General features: G+C 43.4%; 1 protein-coding gene across 3 annotated transcripts in view; it reads left to right on the top strand.

Annotated features, from left to right (window-relative positions):
- Positions 1-24,100, top strand: part of LOC110259922 (uncharacterized) — a 666,350-nt gene that overhangs the window by 250,683 nt on the left and 391,567 nt on the right. For all 3 annotated transcript variants that reach the window (XR_014840701.1, XM_085017475.1, XM_085017474.1), the window contains one exon: positions 781-874. Coding sequence is in view for 2 of the 3 variants with exons in the window: in XM_085017475.1 (XP_084873601.1) it covers positions 781-874 (94 nt within the window). In the remaining variant the exon portion in view is untranslated. Of the gene's footprint in view, positions 1-780; positions 875-24,100 lie in introns of those variants that run through there.

Below are 24,100 nucleotides of genomic sequence, written 5' to 3'. Positions count from 1 at the left end.
ACTAGATCTTGATAGTGCTGGATGTTAGAAAAAGGGACACATCTAATGAGGAGATGCTATACAAATGGCCCTCCATTTTTGTCCAGCTGCACTCACTCATGAAGAAGTCCCCAGCCTAGGGATCAAACCTGTGCCACAGCAGTGACAGCACTGGACCCTTAACCTGCTGAGTCACGAGGTCCTTTTAAAAAGGAGAACGTTTCCTTACTGTATTCATTCAGCAAATATTATTGAGTGCTTGTAATGTGCCAGACCCTAGGAAGCAGGGAAAACATGTGAGCAAGATAGCACTGTCCAGTAAGACTGCGATGATGGAGATATTCCATGTCTGCACTGTCAGCTGTCCATGATGATGGCCGCTAGTCACACACAGCTCTTGGGTGCTTGAAATGTGGTTGGTGTGACCAGCAAATAGATTTTTGTTTTGTCTTCTTTGAATTAATTGATACTTAAATTTCAATTAGCCCACCATGCTCTTTAAAGTGGCTCCCATATTCAGTAAGGCAGGACTGGTGAGGGAGAATGGTAAGTATCTAAATATACGATGACAGCATTTATTATGTGCTTTGAAAGAGAAACATAAAATGCTCTGAGAGCTTTTATCAGAGGCATGGGACCTCATGCGTGGAAGGGGGACACTTCCTGGAGAAGTGACGTTTGAGACCTTTCAATGTCGCCGAGAACTTTTCTTCAACCGGGGCCCCAAAATATCAATGTGAGGGATTAGATACTGTTTCATTGTACATCTCCTTAATTGTCCTTGCTTTCTTCTCTTTCTAGGACAACTCCTACCCTCGTTGCTTGCTCTTTAGCCCCAGGAAAGCATCCCCATACAAACAAACCCATAAGAGGGACCCTGGGCCTTTCAGCTCAGGTAAGTAAAAATTAAAACTTGCACCATTTATTATTTAGTGGCTATCATGTTACATATGCAATTTGTGACCTGCTTTCTATCCTATCATGGTGTGAAAATTTCCCATGTCATTAAACTTTCTTCTTAATCATATCTTCCATGGCTAGCATAATTTTCTATCCTATGGTTAATATACCATATTTCGCCAATTTCTTACCTTTGGCATTTGGGAACTATTTTCTTTTATTGTTATTATAAATAATGCTGTGTTGAACATCCTTGTGCAGAAATTGGTGCTTGCATTTCTGATTATTTGCTTAGGGTAGATTTTTACAGGCGAGGAGGCTTACTGAATCAAAAGTTACGAGGTTTTTAATTTTAAGAGTTTTCAATCCATATTGAAAAATTGCTTTCTACAGAATTTGTATCAATTTATAATCTCTTCAGCAATGAATGAGAATTCCAGTGTATTCTCTTTAAAAATCATATCAAAGATGTCTACATGTTGCTACAGACTTTATAACCATTATTTGTAGTGGCTGCATGAAGCTTGATTGCAGTGATGTGCTGTAATCATCCTCTCTCAAAAGAGGTTGCTAATTGATGCTGTTCATGCTGGGCTCTCCCTGGTCCTGCCAAATGGAGCGCCTCCATCAAGTCACAGCTGTTTGGAATCCATCTGGCCCTCCAGGGCTGTTCTGTCAACTTTCCACATCCACAGGCAGCATTTCTTAGGCATGTACTTTCCTTTAATGATATTCCAATAAGCAGGGGTTTCTTGGAGCAAAATACAGCCCACAGTGGTAACATGGGTCTTTGGCTAGGACAAAAGATATCAACTAGGGTATTCATTTCCGCCTGATGCTTACTGAAATGGATGAGTACTGGAATGGGAGTCAGAAGATTTTGGATGAGACCTAATATTTTTTTGGTAACATTCTATGTGCCTTGACTACCAATCGGGTATTTTGTTTGTTTGTTTGTTTTGTTTGTGGACAAAAATTAACTCACACTTCTTAAAAAGGATAGCTTATTGTTTCATATAAATGAAGATATGAGGAAATTTCAGCTTCAGGTATGGCTGGATCCAGGGTTTCTGATCAGCCTCTCCAGTGTCTTTATTCTGCATATCGCTATATTGGTTCAATTCTCAGAAGACTGTCCTCTGATAGAGTATCACAAAACATGCTCTCAAATACCCTATTACAAGAGTCAGCAAATCACGACCCCTGGGCCAAATTTGGCCTGATGCCTAACTTTTTAAAGAAAATTTTATTGGAACACAACCTTGCTTATTCATAGATGTATAGTTTATGGATGCCTTTGTTCTAGAGCAACAGAGTTCAGTAATTGTGACAGAGATTGTATGCAGCCTGCAAAGCCTAAAGCATTTACTATCTGGCTGATTACACTTGCTCAGTCTCAAAAGCGTTTCCATGCTTGATCAATTATTAGCTTCCCAGCCATCCCCTCATTCTTGGTTTCATACTGTGGTCTTTACTTAACCTTTCAAATCCAAGGGCCTAGGCTTTGGAACTTCTAATCGTTTCCAGACTGTAATCATTCTAAACTAGTTTCCTTAGTTCCATCTACCACAAGACAAGGTAAGTGTGGTCCTGTTCGAACCCATTTCCAATCGTACTTCCCAGCTCCTGCCAGTCAGAGGGAAAGATCATCTAGATTGTTTGCTTGCCCCAGGGGTCCCCAGCTGTCCTCTCCCGTGTTAAGAGGCAGCTTCAGCTGTGCAGGTAGCATGTCTGCAGGTGTCTAAATGCTTTTTATTCATGAGACTATTGAGTTCCTGAAAAATGGCCTGTGGTGTCAGTCTTTGATGCATGACTTTGAAAGTTTTTTTATCGGTGATTTTTAAAACCTCATTCATGAATCAGACAAGGGTACATTCTGCTTTTTATTATTTTGAGTGAAGTTCAACAGAAAAAAATAGATAAATGTTTGATAAGTGTGTGTAAAAGTAGTTGAAATGTCAGCTGCCTTCAATCTCATTTTCCCCCTCCCCCAGAAGCTCCCCAGTCCTATCTCTAACCTTAACCTTAATCCTACCCTCAACTATAACTCTAACCTTAAACCTAACTCCAACCTTAACCCTAACCTAACCTTATCCTTAACCCCCCCAGCCCTAACCCTAACATTACCCAAATCTAACCTAAATTTGACATTAACCTTGACGCTAGCCCTAAACCTTAACCCTAAACCTAAACCTTAACCCTATCCTTCATCCTCAAAGAAGTCTAGGACTTTAAGTTTGATAACCCATTGCCTTTGAATAACTTCATTAGCCAAGCTATTCAGTGGAATTTTCTGGTTATTCTGCCCTGAAAGAGATTAGTCATCAGCTCCATCAAAAAGAAGGGATGGGAGAGTTCCCATTGTGGAGCAGCGGAAACGAATCCAACTAGGAACCATGATGTTTCGGGTTCGATTCCTGGCCTCAATCAGTGGGTTAAGGATCTGGCGTTGCCGTGAGCTGTGGTGTAGGTCACAGACGCAGCTCGGATCCTGCGTTGCTGTGGCTGTGTCATAGGCCCATTAGACCCCTAGCCTGGGAACTTCCATATGCCATGGGTGTGGCCCTAAAGAAGCAAAAAAAGCAAAAAAAGGGAGGGGATGGGAAGAGTTATATTTATAATTTAAAAGGAAATGCGTTGATCTATGGGAAAACTCAGTATTCCATGGTCACTCTGAGGTAACATGACATGTTACTCTCAGTGACAAACATATTTCCTTTTTTTAAATCAAGATGCAGATTTCTGCCTCATTTTAAGACAATTGTAGAGTCCTCATGTTGGGTAGTAGTTTTGCATTTTGGGTAATGTAAGAATGGAAAGTTATTTCCCTGAATCCTGATTGATGCTGGTAGGATTATGTGGCTAAATTCATAATTCTCTAACATCCTGAGTCAACAAAAGTTATGTAAATGGAAACTTTAGGAAAGGAAAGAACATATTTGAGAAGGTAGAGTTATGGAGAGAAAAGGATGGGATGGTGGGCAGAAAAAACGGGAAATAATCCAAAAAAGATGATAGGTCCCATGAGATATACAGATCTCATGCTGTAGGGTAGTCAGATCAGCCCTCTGCTTTCACTTCTTCAGTGGCTGCCCAGTGTCTACAGGTGAAGGCCAGGTTCCTTGGCAGCACGAGGCACACACAGCCCAACATCATCTTGTAGCACCCTGCTCTGGAATCCTATATTTAGGTACTATGTAATTATGTGAAGTTTCCCCGATGCACCATGCTCTGTCACATTTCTGTGTCCACGCTGTTTTCTCTTTCTGAAATGCTCTTACTCTTTTTATCTGCCTGGATAGATTGTCTCCAGTTATCACGCTCCATAAGGCTTCCTCTGACCCCTCCTTCCCCAACACTCCTCCTCTGTGCCCCTGCTCGCATCAGTCGCAGTACTCTTTTCTCTACTCAGCACTATCTGTTTCCACAACTACCTGGGATTGAGATGCTCTATTGACTGTCAATCGTCACCACCTAGCACAGCACCTGGCACAGAGTAGAGCCCAACAGGAACTACCCAACTACACCGTGATATGGGAGATTCAAAGGGCTATGAGCTCCTGGAGGAAGGCAGCTCCTCCAAGCCTGGGGCTGAGTGATCTAGGAGGGCCAGCAGCATGATGAAAGAGTATGAACATAGAAGGAATTTGATACTTGGAAGGCATGAAAGCAGCTTAGGAAGATTTAGTCTGTGGAGGGAGTTAGGCAGTAGCCAGGTCAGAAAGGGCTTTGCCAGCCATATTAAATATGTGGATTCCATCCTTAGAATTGCAAGGAAACCACTGAAAGTTTTAAGCAGGGATTCACATAATCAAATCCATACTTTGGCTACATTTCTCATTGTCTCCTACACTAGTAATAACCTCATCGTATAGAGATTCAGAGAGATTAATTAACTTGTTAGAGGTCATGCTTCTAACCATTAGAATAATTCTGCACTTCATAATTATCTAAAATCAAGATATTCATAGTTGCTACTTGAGAGAACTCAGAACACACCTTCTTATACGATCTTAATCATCTACTTGATATTTGTAGTACTCTGGGAAATACTTTGTTTCTAGTTCTTGAGTGATGACACTGCAGAAGTGATTTGGCCAGATCCTCCCAGGCTTAGTCTCAGTTACCTGGAAACTAGGCTCTCGAGGATTAATTCTGTATTTCATTAGTCTTCATGGTTTGGGCTCCACTGCACAGAAGGCATCAGGTTCTGCTGGTAGGATTATCTGGCTACCATTGCCAACCATATGATGCTTATGGTGAGCCCATGGTTACATTATTCTCTTCAAGCAGAAAAATCGAAAGAGTAAGGCTCTTTTCTCATCCTTGGAGGAGGAGCAGCCTGGGTGATAAGATGGATCAAGGGGGATCCCAGAGACCATCTCCATTGTTGTGCTTGGCCTTGTTCCTCCAATCAGGAAGAGGATAACTGTTCTGTTAGGAGGAACAAAGCGCCTTGGGTTTGTGTTTGTGAGACCTGGTCATCTGTGAGTTGTAGTGGCTGCTTCAGGGAAATCCGCTCCTTTCTTAATCCTTCTTCCCTTTTTTCCTGTTTTCCTTCCTCTTCCCATTTTGTTTCTTCTTTCTTCATCTTCTCCACCTACGCCAACATCATCACCACCAACAAACACATCAGCATCTTGATCGCTGTTCATTACAGCCTTATCATTGAGTGGTCATTGTTGTCATCGTCATCATCATCAGCTTCTACCACATCAGTCTTCTTCTTCATCATCATCACCATTAGCATCATAAACAGCAGCAGCAACAGCAACGACATCTTCTACCACATTAATTTCAGTACATCGTGGTCTTTGCATCATTGTTTTTTACAATTATCATCACTGTAAATATTGTCATCATTGCCACCATCATCACTCCCTTTAACGAGTGCCTCCTCTGTGCTAGGCATGATGCTCAGAACTTCGTACATATTATGTCAGATCATTTACAAAACTATTTTTTTGTGCTTGATTATACCCATTTTATGGATGACAAATCTGAGTCTCAAAAAGGTAAAGTAATTTTCCCAAGCTCACAAAATAATAACCACAGTCAACATCGTTTCTTCTATAAAACTGATTTATCCTATAGACATCAGAGGTTTCAGTTTATTTTTAGGAATTAAGGAAATTACAAGGTTGAGCTCGTATTCTCTGTTAAGTGGGAATGCTGCGATTCGAATGAAGGAGATTTAGGGTTCTTATTCTCTGGTGACAGTTGTTCTCTGCTTCAGAAGAGCTGTCCTTCTTTTGACTAATTGTTAAATTTATGTTTATGATGGTTGTTTCTAAAGGGAAATTTAGCGTTGAACTGTTTCAGGTAATAAATCAAAACCATGATTCAAACCAGGATTTGCCTGATTGCAGAGCACCACAGTATCATGCTATGTTTCTATTTGATGATTATGCCAAACACAAGTTCCATGATGCCCAAGCACATGGTTATGTACCTCAGCAGCACACCTTGTTTGGCTCCCTAGAGCCTAAAAGTACTCTTTGGCAACAGTGAACTCCAGGAAACCCTACCTGAACAGATGGCATCATCTTCCAAACTCCATCCCTTCCTTTTCCTTTTCCACCATCCAGCCCTTGTAGGAGAGAGAGTAATATGGTGGAAAGACACATGGGAATTCAAGTCCAGATTCTAATACTACTGGTTGCACGACTTGGGACAATTTACTGAATTTCTTTATTCTGTGTCTATAAAATAGAAATGACACCAACCACTGCATAGAGATGCTGTGAAATTTAAATGAGAGTCCATATAAACTGTTCAACTATATTAGATGTGAATACATGTTGGCGATAACTCATCAAAATGAACTCACCCTTTCTTCTCTTTTTATCTGCAGTAGCTTGTTAAATGGCTAGTTAATTTATAGGAAAGGTAGAGATGAGGCTGGTGGGTGTGCAAAGGTTCAGTGTGGCTAGCAGAGGCTCCTTTGGTAGGTCAGCCAGCTTGGCTAAGAATAATTTCCTCCATTACTTCAATATCCAGATGTCAACTATTCATTTATCCTATTCTTTGAGTCCACCCCCCCCCCCAATAAAATCCGCTCACACAAGGGCCAAGCAGAATTTACTGACGAGGTTGTAGGGGAGACAGAGCAATGAGTTTATACCCCATTGCAAGCAAATTGAAAAATTCCCAAGATCTCACTTTTACATTATACATGTGTCTTTCTTCCCTGACACCTAGTGCAGTGCCTCTGGATCCCCTCCTATTTTCAGAGCAATTCTTCTTTGCCCCAAACTTGCAAATTCTACCAAAAACAGTGCTTGACAAAATAAAGGAACCCGAGGTTAACTATGGTTGTCATTTATCCAAGGCACTTTGATGTTCTGTTGTGACTTGTGTATAACTTTTTGGGCCTCATGCTTTACTTAAAACTGTTAATCAAAGTGTCTCCTAAACAAATACAGTGCTTTCTCCAAGAGAAGTTATCATGCCAGTGGGTAAGTGTATAAAATCTTGCTTCACCTCATTTCATATAAAATGAGGGTATTCGTGGATTCCAGACAGCTTCATTGTTTAAGTCTTGTTTATACTCAGTAAATTATGGGCTTTGGGTCTTACTGAGGAAGAGAAATCCCATGGAGGTTTCAATATTTGTTTAAACATAAGTCTCAGAACCAGACCCTCTCAGGCTTGGGTGTAATTCTATTCGAATTGGAGGTCAATATACATTATTTCTTTTTTTAAAACATTAGCATTTATTTATTTATTTTGCTTTTTATGACCCCACCTGTGGCACATGGAAGTTCCCAGGCTAGGGATTGAATAGGAGCTGCAATGCAGGGCTACACCACAGCCACACCAACACCAGATTCCAAGCTGTGACTGCGACCTACACCACAGCTCATGGCAATGCCAGATCCTTAACCCACTGACTGAGGCCAGAGATCAAACCTGCATCCTCATGGATACCAGTTAGGTTTGTTACTGCTGAGCCACAATGGGAGCTCCCTCAGTGTCTATGGTTTCTATATAGTGTCCATGTCTGGTTTTGTACAATGTAGACACATACAAATGAACTTTGGAATTTAGCCCCATTTATGATCTTATTTCAGCTTTTATATCTTGGATCTGTTTTATGTGTACACATTAATTATTTAAGCCACTAATTAATTATATTCATATTTATAGGGCAGAATCTGTGTGCTAGGCACTGTATTAGAGATTAGAAATAATGTGGCTTTGCAATTTTGTGTGTGTGTATGTATATGTGTATTTGTACATTAACCAAATAATTATGCAAATAAAATAAGGACAAAATTGTGGTAAAGGCAATGAAAGAAAAGCTTGTATGAGGAAACCTATCCAGTTGAAGATGTCAGGAGTTTCCTAACTTTCTTGCCTCCATTGCCTGTTTTGATCCCTGACCCCTCTCTCTGGACTTCAGTTTTTCAGGCGGTCACACCAGACTCATTTTGCATTCTGGAGGTTGGATGATGAAAAGCATGTAGCTAGATGGATACAAACAATATAAGTGGCAAGTTCAAGAGGCTGAGACTAAAGAAGGTGTTCACCTGGCCTCTAATTAATCAGAGAAAGCTTCCTAGTAGGGGTGATGCCTGGGCTAAGTTTTGAAGGGTGATTAGGAGCTAGACAGGCAAAACAGGGCAGGGAAGGAAAGGTGGTCCAGGCAGAGGCTATCACATGACAAAGTTTCAGGAAAGAGACATAATTGTGGTATACGGGTGTGTGTGTGTGTGTGTGTGTTTATACAGGAAGTTTCACATTGTGGGAGCATCAGTGGTGAGCAGTGAGGCTGAGAGGGCAGCATCAACCAGAAACTCCAGTCAGAGCTGAGCTCTCACGTAGAGCATAATCATAAAATTGCATGGAGGAAGCAGAGCACAGCCTCCCCCACCCCAGGGACCTCTGTCTCCCCCCCGCCCCACTTCATTCCAGGCATCTCTTTAAACTGTTATTTGTTGAGTTCCATTTTCTCATGGCTCTTTGTCCAAAGTCTTTCCCTGCTTAGCCAGGTAATCTTGCCCTTTTCTGACAGTAACAAGGATGTGCATCTTGGGAGAGACTGCCCGGAGTGGCCAGAATTACTCCAGGGGGTAAGACAATGGTGGAAGTGTAAATCACACAAGAAATATTGAACTTTGGGAGCCAGCAAACAATAATATGCCACTTTATTCCATTCCTGCCGGAGGTTTATATATGTTACTGTCACTTTTATACTGTTCTCCACCACTGGTAATTTTCCCTCAATCTAATTTTTATTTCCCAAGGGTCTACCAAGGTTAAAAGTGCTGGAAAACCAATGACTATTCTTTTGCCAAGGGATAGTAAATTAAATTAACCATTGCTGGTGGCCAGCTCTGGTCAGAACTATTTATATGTAAATAGGTAGAATCCCTCAAGGCATTTTTGCAATTATTAGTTGTTCATTCCAGATGTTGACCATAATATGAGAGGTCATGAAGAAAACTCTGGAAATAGGAGGAAGAATTTCTGCCTTGTCTTCCATTATACGAGCTGGCTTTCTGTAGCTCAAGCATCACTAATCCATAGTGAAACCTCTTCTGCCAGCTTAATGAGCTGAGAGTCTAAGTGTGAAACTATTCTTGGTCCTAGACTGACAGTGAAAATAGGAATGGAAGGGTTAAACCCTACTGCTCAGGCATTGTTTGGTATTTTCCCAGGCTCTGTCCAATGAGAACAGTCAAAATTTGCATACTGCTCCCTGGATGGCCAGCATGAATTATATCAACTACAGGCTCCTCCCTTCATGATTGGGGTATTCCTAATAACTTTTCCAGAGGGAGTATCTCCTTTGAGAAATATTTGTAGGGACAAGGAGCCCTCCCACTGAGTGGCACTGTGTTTATAGAAAATATAATAGCCTTATATGCCTACTAGGTATCTTTGGTTGGCTTTTCAATGTCAGAGGATTATGGAGGGTTGCTTCAAGGTAGCAAGGCCCAGAGCTTCAGTCCATTCCCTGGTTCCTCCTTTTTCTTCTCTAGTGCCAAAGAGACTCAATGCTGGCATTCTTCTTTAAGCTACTACTGCTCATGTCATCCTTTACTTCGTGTAACCAAATGATTTTGGGCTGCCTTCATAATCTGTAGCCTGTTTCTATGTTTTTGAGCCCACCTGAATGGCTCATTAAATCAAGCCCCAAAAGTGAGGGACTTTAAAGAAGGAAAGGGGGCTTATTTATTGAAATAAAAGAGAGAAGGTAGAAATTATCCCAATATTTCAGCTTTCCCTCCATTCTGCTATACCTGCCCCAGGGTGGAAGACCCTTACAAGTCCTGGCAGATCTATCCCTGTGCTAACTGTTGCTCTACTAATGGCTCTATTACTCAGCCAAATGTTTTACCAACTTCTCCGATGCATCCTAAGGTGTAACCAAATGATTTGGGGCTGCCTTGCTGAGAGAAGTAGGGCTTGGGAGGACTGGCTGAAGGACACTAGGTCCATCTGCCCTATGAGATGGTCTTGAAAAAGACCCCTGGATATTTTAAGACCTCATTATCTTGGCCGCTGTAGAATTTTTTTTTTCCTTTCAGTTTTCCTTAGACACGTTCTTGGCTTTCACCAACCCAACAATATTCCCATTGTTGACAGTTTGTCCATGTCTCTCCATGGTCCCATTCGAAGCCCTGCATGAAAATGTTTTAGAATTTAATCCAGGTCCTGTGCACAGTACCACCAAAGGAGTACACATGTGGAAGCTGATATCAAGCCAGACTTTGCTTGCCAAGCTGTTTTCCTTGACTCTGTCCTCCTGGAGGAAGAGAAGCCTTCTTCTTTGCATTATAGCACAGTCAACTTTGCTTGCTCTTACCCACAGGGCAGCTTCTACCCAGAGGGGTAAATTTATTGCTAAATTGCATACAAACACTGTGTGCACCACAAGAGGAGCCTACCCATGAAGAGGTGTGAGTGTGTGTGGAGGAGATGGTGTTGTGTGTGCAGGGCTGGGGGGTTACTCTCTCTTTCAGTGGCACCTTACAGGTTAGTGGTAGCCCTTGCCCAGGAAATGTCTGCTCCCCCTGGGGAGAACCGTATAAGGGATGAGTTTCCCTTGATATCTTGACTGCCAGGGGGGCTCAGAATCAATTGGCTTCACTAGAATAACTATGCAGAGTGGAGATGTAATTCTCCGCATTGTATATTAACCCAACCCTGCCTAACATTGAGTTCTAATTTTGCATTTCAGTTTTACAGAATTGGCATCCTATATACACTTTGGCAATAAATTAAAAAAAAATAAATGATGCTGTGGCAAAAGTCAATAACGCACAGAATGAACGGACCAGGTCCTTTTCAGAACAGGATATTTAAGCACACAAGAAATGCCTTCACTCCTCTTCTGCTAGTTCCCAGCACCTTTACTGATCTGTTCCTCCAGGTTGGCTGGACACCTGGAATGTCACAAAGCAGTTCTCCTTCTGCCCACTGGTGTGGCATTCTACAATAAACAGGACAAAAGAGAGTAAATCTCATAGCCAAGTAAAGGGTTGAGGATGCTGGTAAACTTATATTAAAACCAAATTCCTTGGGGGAAAGTATTTTCCCACAGACATCATGAAATATTTCAGAAAGAGCGTTATGGCAGGGGAGGAAGCCCATGCATCTCTGTCCTACCTGAGAGCGCGCCCTTACCACCTCTTTCCTTCACCTGAACAGCAAGGAAGAAACTTGCACGAACATTCCCCAAAGCAAAATTCCTGCCCAAATTGCTTTAAACACTGAGTCAGTATCATTTAATTCTACATCCCTCTGCACAAATCACACAAACCAGCCAGATACATATGAGCATTCGTATAGGCAGTGGAAAGTGTTTATCTCTATACCAGAGAAATTGGTACCAATGAACTCTGGGCAGATCTTTCTTTAAAAGGTGTGCACGTGTTAGGCTGCAGGGTTCATAAATTAGCCTTTTGGGAGTTCAATCATAATCGAATATGCTTAATATTCACACATTGCAATTTGAACATTAAAGATCTTGAACAAAGATCACGATCTTGGAAGGTATTAAATTTTAAAAAAGTGCTCCCCCAGAATTGCATTTATTAGCTCCCGATTTCTGATTTATGTTTCATTAGCCTGTGGTGATAAGTATGGAACCGTATAAAAGAAAAGCACGAATCCCCATTTTGGAACATTAAATCCAGATTTTTGACGATAACCTATTTTTGTGCTGCTATTAGGGGAGCTCCAGCTTGTACCCACATCCAGTTATTAATCTGTGAAATGTTTTCTCTCTGGTGTGTTATGTTCTTTCTAAGTCTGCTGCACTTAACCGTCACCGACTAAGTGGGTTATTAAATGAGAGTGAGAAATGAATCAATCAAGTATATTCAAATGCTCAGTCTTCAGCATTGTTCTTTGACTTCATTATTTAGGCATTAAATTCCATGCAACAGCGGATGTAATTGTCAATACAGAGGGGCTTGATTTGTGGGGGATGTGTTCTCTTTGGCAGTTATGGTTTTAGGTTTACAAGCACACCAGAAATCCCTGCTACATGATAATACCATTAGCATGGATTCCGTAATCACATCTTTCAGTGGGATCACAGCTGGCAGTGTTGGGAAGCTAACATTTTCATCAGAAAATGGAGCTGGTCTTTGCAGTAGTACATGAAACTATTTGTATACCCAGCCAACTGGTTACACTGTGTGAAATCATGTCTTGGCACCATAAACTGATCTTACTCTATTTACCCAGATTAGTCAGAAGGGAAAACATAATCATGCATAATGTTCAGAGCTAGACTGTCTGGGTTTGTATTTTGACCCTACCACTTACAGCTGTGTAACCTTGGCCAAGTTACTTAACCTCTTGGTGCCTCAGTTTTCTCCTCTGAAAGTGGGATGATGATGATGGTGATACTGTCTCAGTTTTAGTTTCCTTAGAAGCAGACACTGAGACAAAGGTTGGGTGCAAGTGACTTATTTGGAAAGTTCAGGGAATATGGGTAAGTGAGTGGGGGAGGGAGACAGGGACCGGAAAGCAGCCCAAGAGGGTGTTATTACTAAGCCCGCTGCCAGTGAGGCAACACAGAGGACGGTGTTACGGACATTGCACAACACGCAGCAGAGTTATCAGAGTTATCCCTCCAGAGGGATGAGTAAGCTGGGGTCCTAGTCATCTCTTGAAGGATATTCCCAGGGGAGGGGCAGCAGTGCATGGTACACAGGAGGATAAAGCAGAGCAGCCCACGAAGCCCTGGCAAAGACACCGGGAGCTGGAGGCTGGGGGTCGGGCTCGCTTGCCCTTCAATATGAGTGTCTGCCCCCATGGCCTCACTCCAAGTACCTATTTCCTACCGTCATTTTTCAGGCTCAACAAGTGAAACTTTGTAAAACACTCAAAAGAGACTCTAGCTGCCTGATGGGAGGCGGTGGGAGTGGGAGGGATCGGGAGCTTGGGTTTATCAGACACAACTTAGAATAGATTTACAAGGAGATCCTGCTGAATAGCATTGAGAACTTTGTCTAGATACTCATGTTTCAACAGAAAAAAGGGTGGGGGAAAAATGTAATTGTAATGTATACATGTAAGGATAACCTGACCCTCTTGCTGTACAGTGAGAAAATTAAAAAAAAAAAAAAAAACAAGCCAGCCTTAGCGTTCACTATCATCTACCCATGGGGCTGGCGTGAGCACTGAACAAGACTGTAAAGCCTGAACCAGCACAGTGCCAGGCACAGATGAGGTGCTCAGCAAATGCTTGTTGAACAAAATACCTACCCCATATCAAACTCTGACTGCGTGCCATTATTTTATTAGCTTCTTTAATCCTTTCAGGTAATCCTTGAAGGTGAGTGTTTGTATTGCCTTCTTGGAAGAGCCTGGTGGTCCCTACAGGAGGAGCACTGTGGTTGGAATCTGGCTGCTTCTGCTCACTAGCTGTGAGATCTTAAGGAAGTGGCTGAACTCCCCTTTGCCTCAATTTCCTTACCTGTGCAACGGATGCAATAAAAGTACTTTCTCAGAGGGCTGTTGTGATGATCAAATAAAATGGATGCTTGTGAAGATTGGCAAAGTGCCTAATAAGTAGTAGTGGGATCGACTGTTATCGTTATTCTCAGGAGTAGTAGTAATAGTAAGAGGCAGACCCAAGATTTGGACCTAGGTCTGTCTGACCATATCACATTCCGTTGCTTCTGACTAGATTACCTGATGGGGATGCTTCAGAAGATGTGGCAGGCATCCTCATGTCTCCCAGTGGTCCCACCTCCTGGTATTCATGCTCTTGTGTGATCTTCTCCCCTTAGCATGGGCTGGACCTAGAGTCTGGCTTCTGATGAATGGAACACAGCAAAAGGGGTGGATGAGGTCACCAAAAGGCTGGGTTGCCTCCATCTGGTCTGCACTCTCTTCCTCACTTGCTCATTCTGATGGAAGCCAGTTGCCATGATGCCTATTGTCAGGTGGAGAATGGAAAGACCCCACTGGCCACAGGTCTGACCAATAGCTAGAGAGGAAGTAAGGCCCCCAGTCCAACACCTGTGAGAAACACAGTCTTGCCCACAACATGTGGGTGACCTAGGGAGTGGAGTCTTACCCAGCTGAACCTGAGATGACTGCAGTCCTGGCCAGTATCTTCTTGGTTGTTTTTTTTTTTTTTTTTGTCTGTGTTTTGGCCACATCGACAGCATATGGAAGTTTCCAGGCTAGGAGTCAAATCGGAGCTGTAGCTGCCAGCCTGCACCACAGCCACAGAAACACCAGATCTGAGCTGTGTCTGTGACCTATACTGCAGCTCATAGCAATGCCGGATCCTTAACCCATGGAGTAAGGCCAGGGATTGAACTCGTGTACTCATGGATACTAGTTGGATTTGTTACCGCTGAGGCATGATGGAAACTCCCTGGCCAGTATCATGAAGGCAACTTAAAACCTGACCCAAAGGACCAAGCTAAGCCATGCCTGGATCCTTGGCCCACAGAAACTGAAATAATAAACATTGCTTTTAGGCACTAAGTGAGGGGGAAATTTCTAATGCAGTAATAGATCAGTAACTAATACAGAAAGCATTAATTTCTTCTGAGGTTTCTCCTACTTCCAAGACTTGATAATAGGCAGTGTCCAGGCATAGTGTGTGGTTTGGTCAGTCACCACAGTATAATGGGAGACACAGTCCTTAGGTCTGGCTTCTTAATGTCCTAAAAGGCAATTCCTTTTTGTTCTAATGGCGTCTTGAGAGAGGAAAGTCAGAATAATGATGTTAAGGAGTTACCTGGTGGCTCAGTGGATTAAAGATTTGGTGTTGACAGTGCCATGGCTTGGGTCACTGTTATGGCGTGGGTTTGATTCCTGGCCCCAGAAATATCTGCATACCATGGGTGCAGCCAAAATAATAATAATAATGATGATGTAAAGCTCAAAAAATGGTGCTTTACACTAGCAGGTTTTTTTTTTTTTTTCTTCTTCTTCTTTTTAGACCCGCCCCTGAGGCATATGGAAACTCCCACGCTAGGGGTTGAATCAGAGCTGCAGCTGCCCACCTACACCACAGCCACTGCAGCACCAGAGCTGAGCCTCATTTGCGACCTACACCATAGGTGATGGCAACACTGGATCCTTAACCCACGGAACAAGGCCAGGGATCAAACCTGCATCCTCATGGATGCTAGTTGGGTTTGTAACCCACTGAGCCACAATGGGAACTCCCTACACTAGTAGTTTTTAAACCTTTTTGATCCATGGAACCCTTTGCTTGAATCGAATGTGACAGGAGGAGGTCCACCACAGAACCCAGAAAAATGGGATGCTGTCCCAGGGACCCTGGTTGGTTCCTAAAGGCTCCTGGAGCACAGGTCGAAAGCGATTGCCTAGACCTTATTCCACCGGAGAGACATGGATTGTGAGATAAAATAAGCACACACTTTGATTTACCCACCCCCTACCCCCACGTAGCAAACTGGTACATACAGTGACCAGGCAGGAAGGAAGCTGTGTCAGGGGGTCTGAGAGCCAGGAGGCCCTACTTTCAAGTGAAAGGACTTCCAGGGGTCGAGACTGCTCACTGTGTGGGTGTCAGGCAGAATGCAGACCTGTGAGCTCTGCTGTCTTCTCTTATGTTAGAAAGTTTTGAAGGCTCTGGTAAAGAGCATGAGAATGGAAAATCATCCCATGGTATCCGAAAGGGGATCAGTTCCAGGATGCTCAAATTCCTTGTATAAAGTTTTTTGTAGGTATGTAACCAATCCACACCCTCTGGTATCCTTTAAATCATCTCTGTGTTACTTGTGATACCTATTACAATGTCAGTGCTATGTAAACTGTTGCATGCATGTGGTAAACTCAAGGTTTTGCTTTTTAGAACTTTCTGGAATTTTTAAAATTTAATATTTGATAACCACAGTTGGTTGAATCCTTGAATGTGGAACCTACAGATTCTGAGGGCCAACTGTATAAAGCTGCATTTAGAAGGTTGAATGTCAGTGGGGCAGGAAGTGGCTAGAAGTGGAATGGGCATGTTTCTCATTTTGAATGTGAGAAAATTCATCTGCTGAAGATTATCCTGGGATGATAATGGACATTTCAGATAAGGATGCTTTAAATAGTTGGAGATAACACGTGTTCTCAAGCTTGCCTGATGATCAGACAGACCGAATTAGACTCTCTAGGGTGGGGCCTGAGAAGATATAGATTGAACAAGGGCCCTGATGGGTATCAGGTAAGTGGAGACACAGGCATTTGAACCAGGTTTAAAACATATGTCTATCTGTTCACTTGGTCACCTGCTCAACTACTTAATCATTCAATATAGTGACTAGTATGTGTCAGGCACTACAATGGCTCCAGGAATGCAAAGAAAGATGACAGGTGGAATTCCCATTGTGGCTCAGCAGTAAAGCACCTGTTTAGTATCCATGAGGATTCGGGTTTGATCCCTGGCCCAGGTGAGTGGGTTAAGGATCCAGTGTTGCTGTGAGCCCTGGTGTAGGTCACAGACTGGCTCAGATCCCACATTGCCCTGGCTGTGGCTGTGGCTGTGTCTGCAGATCTGATTTGACCTCTAGCCTGGGAACTTCCATATGCCATGGATGTGGCCCTAAAAGTAAGATGACACATTATCCCTACGCTTTAGGGGCCCACAAATGGGTCTGGAAATCAGCAAAGAAGGGTCCTATCTGATGGGGGAAGGGGATGAGATAGATCTACAAAAGAGGAAATCAAAATGCAAAGCAACTAATACATACCGATTGCCTCAGACCCGCCAAATTTAATGTCCAGTCACCAGTTCTCACTAGGTGGTCATTTAAAGTGAATATAATGTAGTTTAACTATGTCCTTGCACACTCCCTCTCAGGTGTATCCCTGTTCATCTGATTGTTCCAAGTATTTCAAAGGGACACACCATCCTGTACTCCTGGAATTCTGATTAGCAAGCTGAGCAGAATGGACTGGATTTTGGTACAGCCTTTCCCCAAGAAGGGCTTTGGCCACAATCTCGGTTTTCCTGCCTGCTGTGTTCCTTCCTCAGTGACAAGATTATCACCAGCCCCAGGAAATGAGCCCCTTAAAGGAAAATGATTAGCCTTGGCCTCAAACTGCTTTCAAAAGGTTTGCACACAATACAACTAGAAAGTTATGAGGAACGAGGTGGGTTTTCTTTCTTTTCCCTTTTAAAAAATGATTGAATCTCACTGTCTTCTGAAGATGAATACTTCTGCTGGGCAGATTTGCTTTGTAAATTATAGACTCGAGTGGCTTTTTTTCCTTCTTGCTGCTTCAGTGAACCAGGAATTAAACATATTTGCAATCAAATAAAATGTGAGAGCTCTTGACAGGGCTGGAATTCTGACAACTCTGGGGCTCAGATGTATAGAAAGAGTGTGATAGTGTTGACCCAATTATTCCACACGTGTTCGTGGGGATGCTCTGGGGGTCAAGGTGCTGTACTAGTGATGGAGTGATGTAGCAATGGCCAAGAGAAACAGGTGGCCGTCCTCAAGGCCTAAAGTCGAGCGGGGACATAGATTTTATATAGATAATAAGAAACAGAATATATAAGTGCTAAAATGAAGAAAGCATGCATTCAACAAATTCATTGTCCACTCCATAATGCCAGGCCTGTTTCTAGCAGTCACCAAAATAGACAAAAATCGCTGTCTTCATAGAACATTTATTTCTGGGTTCTATGTATATGTGCCTGTGTGGGCGATAAGTGCTACATTTTTTCCTATTTATTTTGATCGTCAAATGGTAAGTGGTGTGGAGAACATGAAATCAAGGAAGGGCATGTCTGTTTTGTGTGCCCACATGCATGTGTGTGTTTCGTGCAAATACATGCACATGTATACATTTGGTGGGGAATATAATTTTAGATTAGTGGCTAAACTCGTTTTCTATTGCTGCTCTAAGAAGTTACCATAAATTCAGTGGCCTAAAATAGCATAACTGTATTACATTACAATCCCAGAGGTCAAAAGTTTGAAATGGGTCAGCAGGCCTGCATCCCTTCTGGAAGCTTTGGGGGAAAATCCATTTTTTGGCTTTTTCTAGCTTCTGAGGGCCACCTGCATTCCTTCACTCACGTACCCACCTTCCACTTTGAAGCCAGCATCATAGCATCTTCCAGCCTCTCTTTGTCTCTGACTTTGACTCTCTTGCTTTCCTCTAACAATTATTACATTGGGCCCCTGTGGATAATTCAGAAGCCCCTCCTCATCTCAACATTTAACTTAATCACACATGCAAAGTCCCTTTTGCCACATAATGTAACATGTCCACAGGTTCCTGGGATTAGGACGTGGACATCTTTGCGAGGTCATTATTCAGCCAACCACAATGGGCATGAAAAATCTCATGAGGAGCTATTTGATCAAGGTCCTGAAGGAGATGGGGGGAGGGAATCATGGAAATAGCTGGGAGGATGCATGTCATAAGAAGAGGAAATAGCAGGTGAGTTTGGAGAGTGACTGGAGAGTTTGAGGAGCAGCACAGAGGCCCGTGTGGCTGGAGGAGAGTGGAGCGATGTGGAGAGTAGTGTGAAAAGGGTTGAAGAAATGATGGGGTTTAGTTATGTAGGATCCAGTATAGGAACTGGCTTTTACTCTGAATGAGACAGGGATCCACTGAAGCCATTGGGTACTGGGTTCAAGAGCTGCATGTGGGTGGAGCAGACTTAGAGGATGAAGGAGAATAAAAGCTGAGATCTGCAGGCTTCCCAGAGAAATCAGTATTAATTATAAACAGCATTGATTGAGCACTTTCTGTCATCTATTATGCTAAATACCTTCTAGACAGAACTCATGTAACACTTGTGGTAATTGCTTACCCCTTAAACAATTCCATAATGCCACAGACTATCTTGAGGCAGACAGACTTATTGTTATTTTACAGAAGGGGAAAGGGAGTATTGAGGAAAATCACCAATAAATATGACAGAATCTGAGCTTGGGTCCTTCCAACTCCAGGGTCTACACTCTTTGATCTGTCATTTTATTTGGCTGCCTCTCAGTTTCCAGATGAATGAGGAACATGGGTCAGCCTAAGTGACCACTAGTTCTTGGAGTGTTGCAGGCCTGAGTCAAGAAGGAGCTTGTTTTTTTCTGTTGTTTTTGGAAATTTGAGTGCAAAGGGTGAGGTTATGGAAGCAGAAGCATCTCAGGAAGGATCAAGAACCACTCTTTCACGTCCCATTTATCTCTTCATTAATTGGGATGCCAGGCAGGGAATGTGCCAGAGGCAGGCACTTCTGCAGTAAGCACGCAGGTGAGTAATGCTGGGGAGAGCGCCAGGTGTATTCATTCATGGAGCCCTGACTATGTGCCAGGAACTAGGTGCTCATCACGGAATAAGATGGAAAGGTCTCCGGGATCATGATCCTTACTGTTCGGATGGAAGACACACAGCACAGTAAGCACATAAGATGATGAACAGTTCTGATTAAGTGATATAAAGGAGACAAGACAGAATGCATGATGGAGAATAATCAGGGACAATTTAGCTGGGTGGTCAAGGAGGGCCTCGGGTGGGGGGTGACCTTTCTTTGCAACCTAGAGAATGAGAAGGCAACCAACTATGGGAAAAGCCAAGGCAAAAGTGTTCAGGGCAGAGGGAATGGTGTGTGTGAAAGGTTTGGGTCACGGATAAGTTTGGAGTGACTGAGAAATGAAGACTGGCCCTCGTGATTGTGGTTGAATGAGAGAATGTGGCAATGAGCAAGCAGATGTCAACTCGAATAAGTATTGTGAGCATGACGATTGGTTTGGAGTTTGCTTTACTGGGATAGGAAGACCAGTGGTGGTTCAGGGCAGGGAACTGCGTTAATCTGGTTTACATTTTAAAAAGCTGACTTGGCTATTGAGTGTTAGGTGGTTGGAGGAAGGGTAAATGGACCTGTGACAGTCATACAGGGGAACCTGAGGCAGAGTGTTATGTCACTGGAGGTCAGGAAGATGCTGATGGAGTCAAGAAGTGGGGCAGGGGGTGCGGCGAGGGAGAAAGCAGAGGCAACTCTAAGTTTTTGACTTGAACATTTGGATAGATGGTGATGGTGATTGGGACAGACAGGAGGAGAAAATGGTATGAAATGGGGGGAGGCAGGGAGCAGTAAAAGGAAGAATTTGGAGCCCAAATGGAATTAGAAGACCAGATGGAGGGGGCAAGGCACACAGAGAGACAAGGCAGAGACGGTGGAGCCGAGCGGGGTGAGGAGTGTGTTGAAGGCGGCAAAAGAGGTGACCTACAATGTGGGGAAGGCTGACTGTGCTCTCAGCATCTGGCATTTCTGAGAACAAAGCTTATTTTTGCTGGGGCGGGGGCCTTCCCAGAGCTGCTTAAACTATGTCATGGTCTCTGTCTTCAAGGAATGGGTGCGATGGGGGAAGACACCTGCCAGTTTAAGGACTTTGGAGAATACAGAGTGATAAAATCTTGCCTGGAAGGTGCCTCTGAGCCCTTCGAGGCAGGCTGAGAGACCAAAGTCAGCAGATATCCAGGGAGCCCAGTGCCCTTTTGTTTTGAGATGGGGAGCAGCCTTTCCGAGTGAGGGACGGGGGTTGCTTACCACATGATAAAAAACATCACTACAGTAAACCTGGGGAGAAGTTTGGGCTTTCCAAAGCACTTTCTGTTTTCCATCGGGGTACTTTTCCTTTGTTTAAAAAACTCTTTATTGAAGTATAATGTACATTCAGAAAAGCACATTTACGTTAAGTGAGCAACTCAGTGAATTTTCACAAACTGAATACGCCTATATAACAGTCCTGCAGAAAAATAAAATAAAACATTTTCTGCCAAAGTATTTTTAAATTTCAAGACTAGATACTAGAATGAACTATTTCGTTGCGGTCTCTTCTGTCCATGACCCAGATCAGGCACCACACCCCGTTTTAATTGGCCAACCCCAATAATGTATGTCCAGGAAGCCTCTGTCCGCTCCGTGAATCTCCCTGAATCCCACGTCCCTTGCCCGTGTTCTCTTCACCTGCAGCTCTCCTAACTTGTCAGCATTCTCAAGTGGGGCACTAGCATTTAAGTTTCTTGGGTTTTTCCATTGACCAAGGTCAGAGCCTCCTTCACAGAGCCTCCTCCTTAATCAACTTTATCCAGAACATATAGATGTAAATATTTTACCATTCCCTTATTCACGGTAGCAAGAAGCATTCCAAAGAAGCTGGAATTTCTGGTAACAAGCCTTCAATTTTTGGGTCTGAGAAGATAATCTGGGTGAAGTGTGGACTGAATGAATAATGAGGTCAATTAATTTGGGGGGAAGGAGGGGAGTCAAAAATTCTTCAGTGTGCCAAGGAAATGCTTCTGTATATTCTTCTTTTCTTCTGAGATTTGAATATCCTGCAAGGCAGGTGGCATGGTGTGCCGTCACATGATGGCGAGGGGCAGGGGTCCTGGAGTCAGTCAGATGGGTTCAAATCCTGTCTCAGACTCTTGCCAGGTGTGTGAACTTGGCTATTTTCTTAACCTCTCTAAGCCTCTGTCTTTCCATCTGTAAAATGGAGGTCGTAAGATGTACCATCTCAAAGGGCAGTCGTGATGATTAAAGAAGAGATGTAAAGTGTTTGGCACAGTATTTCTATTACCACTAGAATGATTCTTATTATCATTAAATGAATAATAATTGGCATTAGAACAATGCTAAAATTACTGCTGTTGTTGTTACTATGGTCATTATTACTCTTGCCATTTGGCAGATGGCGAAACTGAGACCCAGATGAAGTGATTTGTCCAAGACCAAAGGACAGTGTCTGTCCTGAGGCTCCCAGGCCAGCGCTCTCTGCACTCAGCACGTTTCCCCCATTACGTACACTCAGGCCCCTTTCCCAGACCATCTGGTCACCAACAGCAGCTCTGATGAAGCAACAGGGGCAGCTGCCAGCCTAAGAAGAGAGACTCGGCAGCCCTCTGTGCCGGACATCATTTAATTAGATGACCTCCAAAGCTGGCTTTTCCGGCTGACCGTCCAGCCTCCAGAAGAGCAGCATTAAGGAGTTAATGGGGCTTGGCGGAGGCGATGGGCCATCTGTTCTTAATTACCCAAAGTGCATGAAGCCGAGGGCAGGCTGGCGTGGGGCAGCCGGGCACTGCCAGTGAGGTCCAGTTGGCTGCCTTCTCTCAGCTGCTTGGCCTTGTGCCTCCCAGCAACCCCAAGTCTCCAAGTCCCCCACTTTGCCTTCTCCTGTTTCTCCTGCTTCTGAAGCTGAGAAGCAGAAGCTCATGTCCAGGAATTCCAAGTGAGCAGAGGCACAGATGGGAGCAGGAGGTGGGGTCTTTTAGGTTTGGTTTTCCAGATTCAGAGCTTGAGGCAGGGATTCTTGTGCGAGTGGTTTATTTGGGGGGAGCTGAAAGAGGAGTGAGGGAAGCAGGAGGGAGCAGCTGCTTAGCAGGATGGAGGCTAGCATCACACTGGCCCCAGAGGAGCTCTGGAGCTTGCATCGCAGGGGGAAGAAGCAGTTCTCTTGAGAGGGGGGCAGGGAGCTGTGAGTTCAATCAATTCTCACAGCAGCTAGTGGAGGGGTGCACCCCAGAAAGGGTACCAAGCGGTGAGGGGGGTACCAAGAGGAGGGTAAGGAGGCTACAATGTGGACCCTTGCAAAAGAATCCCCTTTGGAAAGAAAACAAGCCCATTCTCTGCTCTATTTTCCCTGACAAGAAGCTGGATGACATCCCTCACTTGCCAAGCCCGAATCCACATAAAGCCCTTTCTGCTCCCCCCCCCCACCCCAGGCAGCTGCAGTAGCAAAGAGAATAAACTTTGCACACAGATGTCTGTTTGAGTCTTGGCTCTTCTCCTCATTAGCGGCTGACCTGGGGAAAGAAAGATACCTGACCATTCTGAGGCTTAAAGTGGAATAATAGTACTTCCTACCTTTTGTAGCCTTCTGTGAAGATTTAATGAGATGGTGCATGTAAGATACTCAGAACATGGCTGGCACTTAGGAAATTCTTAGTCAATGCTGGTGGTCCTTCCTTCTCTTCCTCTCTCCTTCCCCTCTTTCTTGCTACTCTTGTTGCTGTTGGTGGTGGTAGAGGGGATGGTGCTACTGTTCCCTGGGAAGGTAATGGGCTTGGTGTGGAGTGAGGCACAGTTCAATTTAGGTGAGGAACCAAGACTCATTCCCAGGTGATGCTGAGATATTTCTACGATAATCCTAAAGATCCATGTTTGCCAACAGGCACATGAAAGATGCTCAGCATCGCTAATCATCAGGGAAATGCACATCAACCCCACAATGAGGTATCACTTCATACCTTTCAGAATGACTGTCATCAAAAAGAACATAAATAACAAGTGTTGGTGAGGACATGGAGGAAAGGGAACCCTCACGCACACTGTTGATGGGATTGTAACTGGTGCAGCCACTATGAAAACAGTGTGGAGATTCCTCACAAACCAAGAGTAGGACTATCATATGATCTGGCAGTTCCACTCCTGGGTATCTATATGAAGAAAGTATACATACTAATTAGAAAAGTATATGCACCCCAATGTTATAGCAGCACTATTTACAAATAGCCAAGATATGGAAGCAATCTAAGTGTCCATCAAAAGATGAATGGGTAAAGAAAATGTGGCATGTGTGTATATATTTCATGGACTACATTATGTAGTTTGTGTATGTATACACACACACAAAATAAAATATTGCTCAGCCTAAAAAAGAATGAAATTTTGTCATTTGCAACAACATGAATGGACTTGGAGTATATTATGCTTAATGAAATAAGTCAGAGAAAGACAAATACTGTATGTTATCACTTATAT

The sequence above is a fragment of the Sus scrofa genome, chromosome 3 (genome assembly GCF_054392235.1).
Source record: "Sus scrofa isolate SSC_HxYL_T2T_F1_AM1 chromosome 3, Sscrofa_HxYL_maternal_Yorkshire_Landrace_v2.0, whole genome shotgun sequence".
Taxonomy (NCBI): Eukaryota; Metazoa; Chordata; class Mammalia; order Artiodactyla; family Suidae; genus Sus; species Sus scrofa.
The sequence above is the reverse complement of the archived record's forward strand: the minus strand, read 5'-3'. Positions and strand labels throughout refer to the sequence as shown.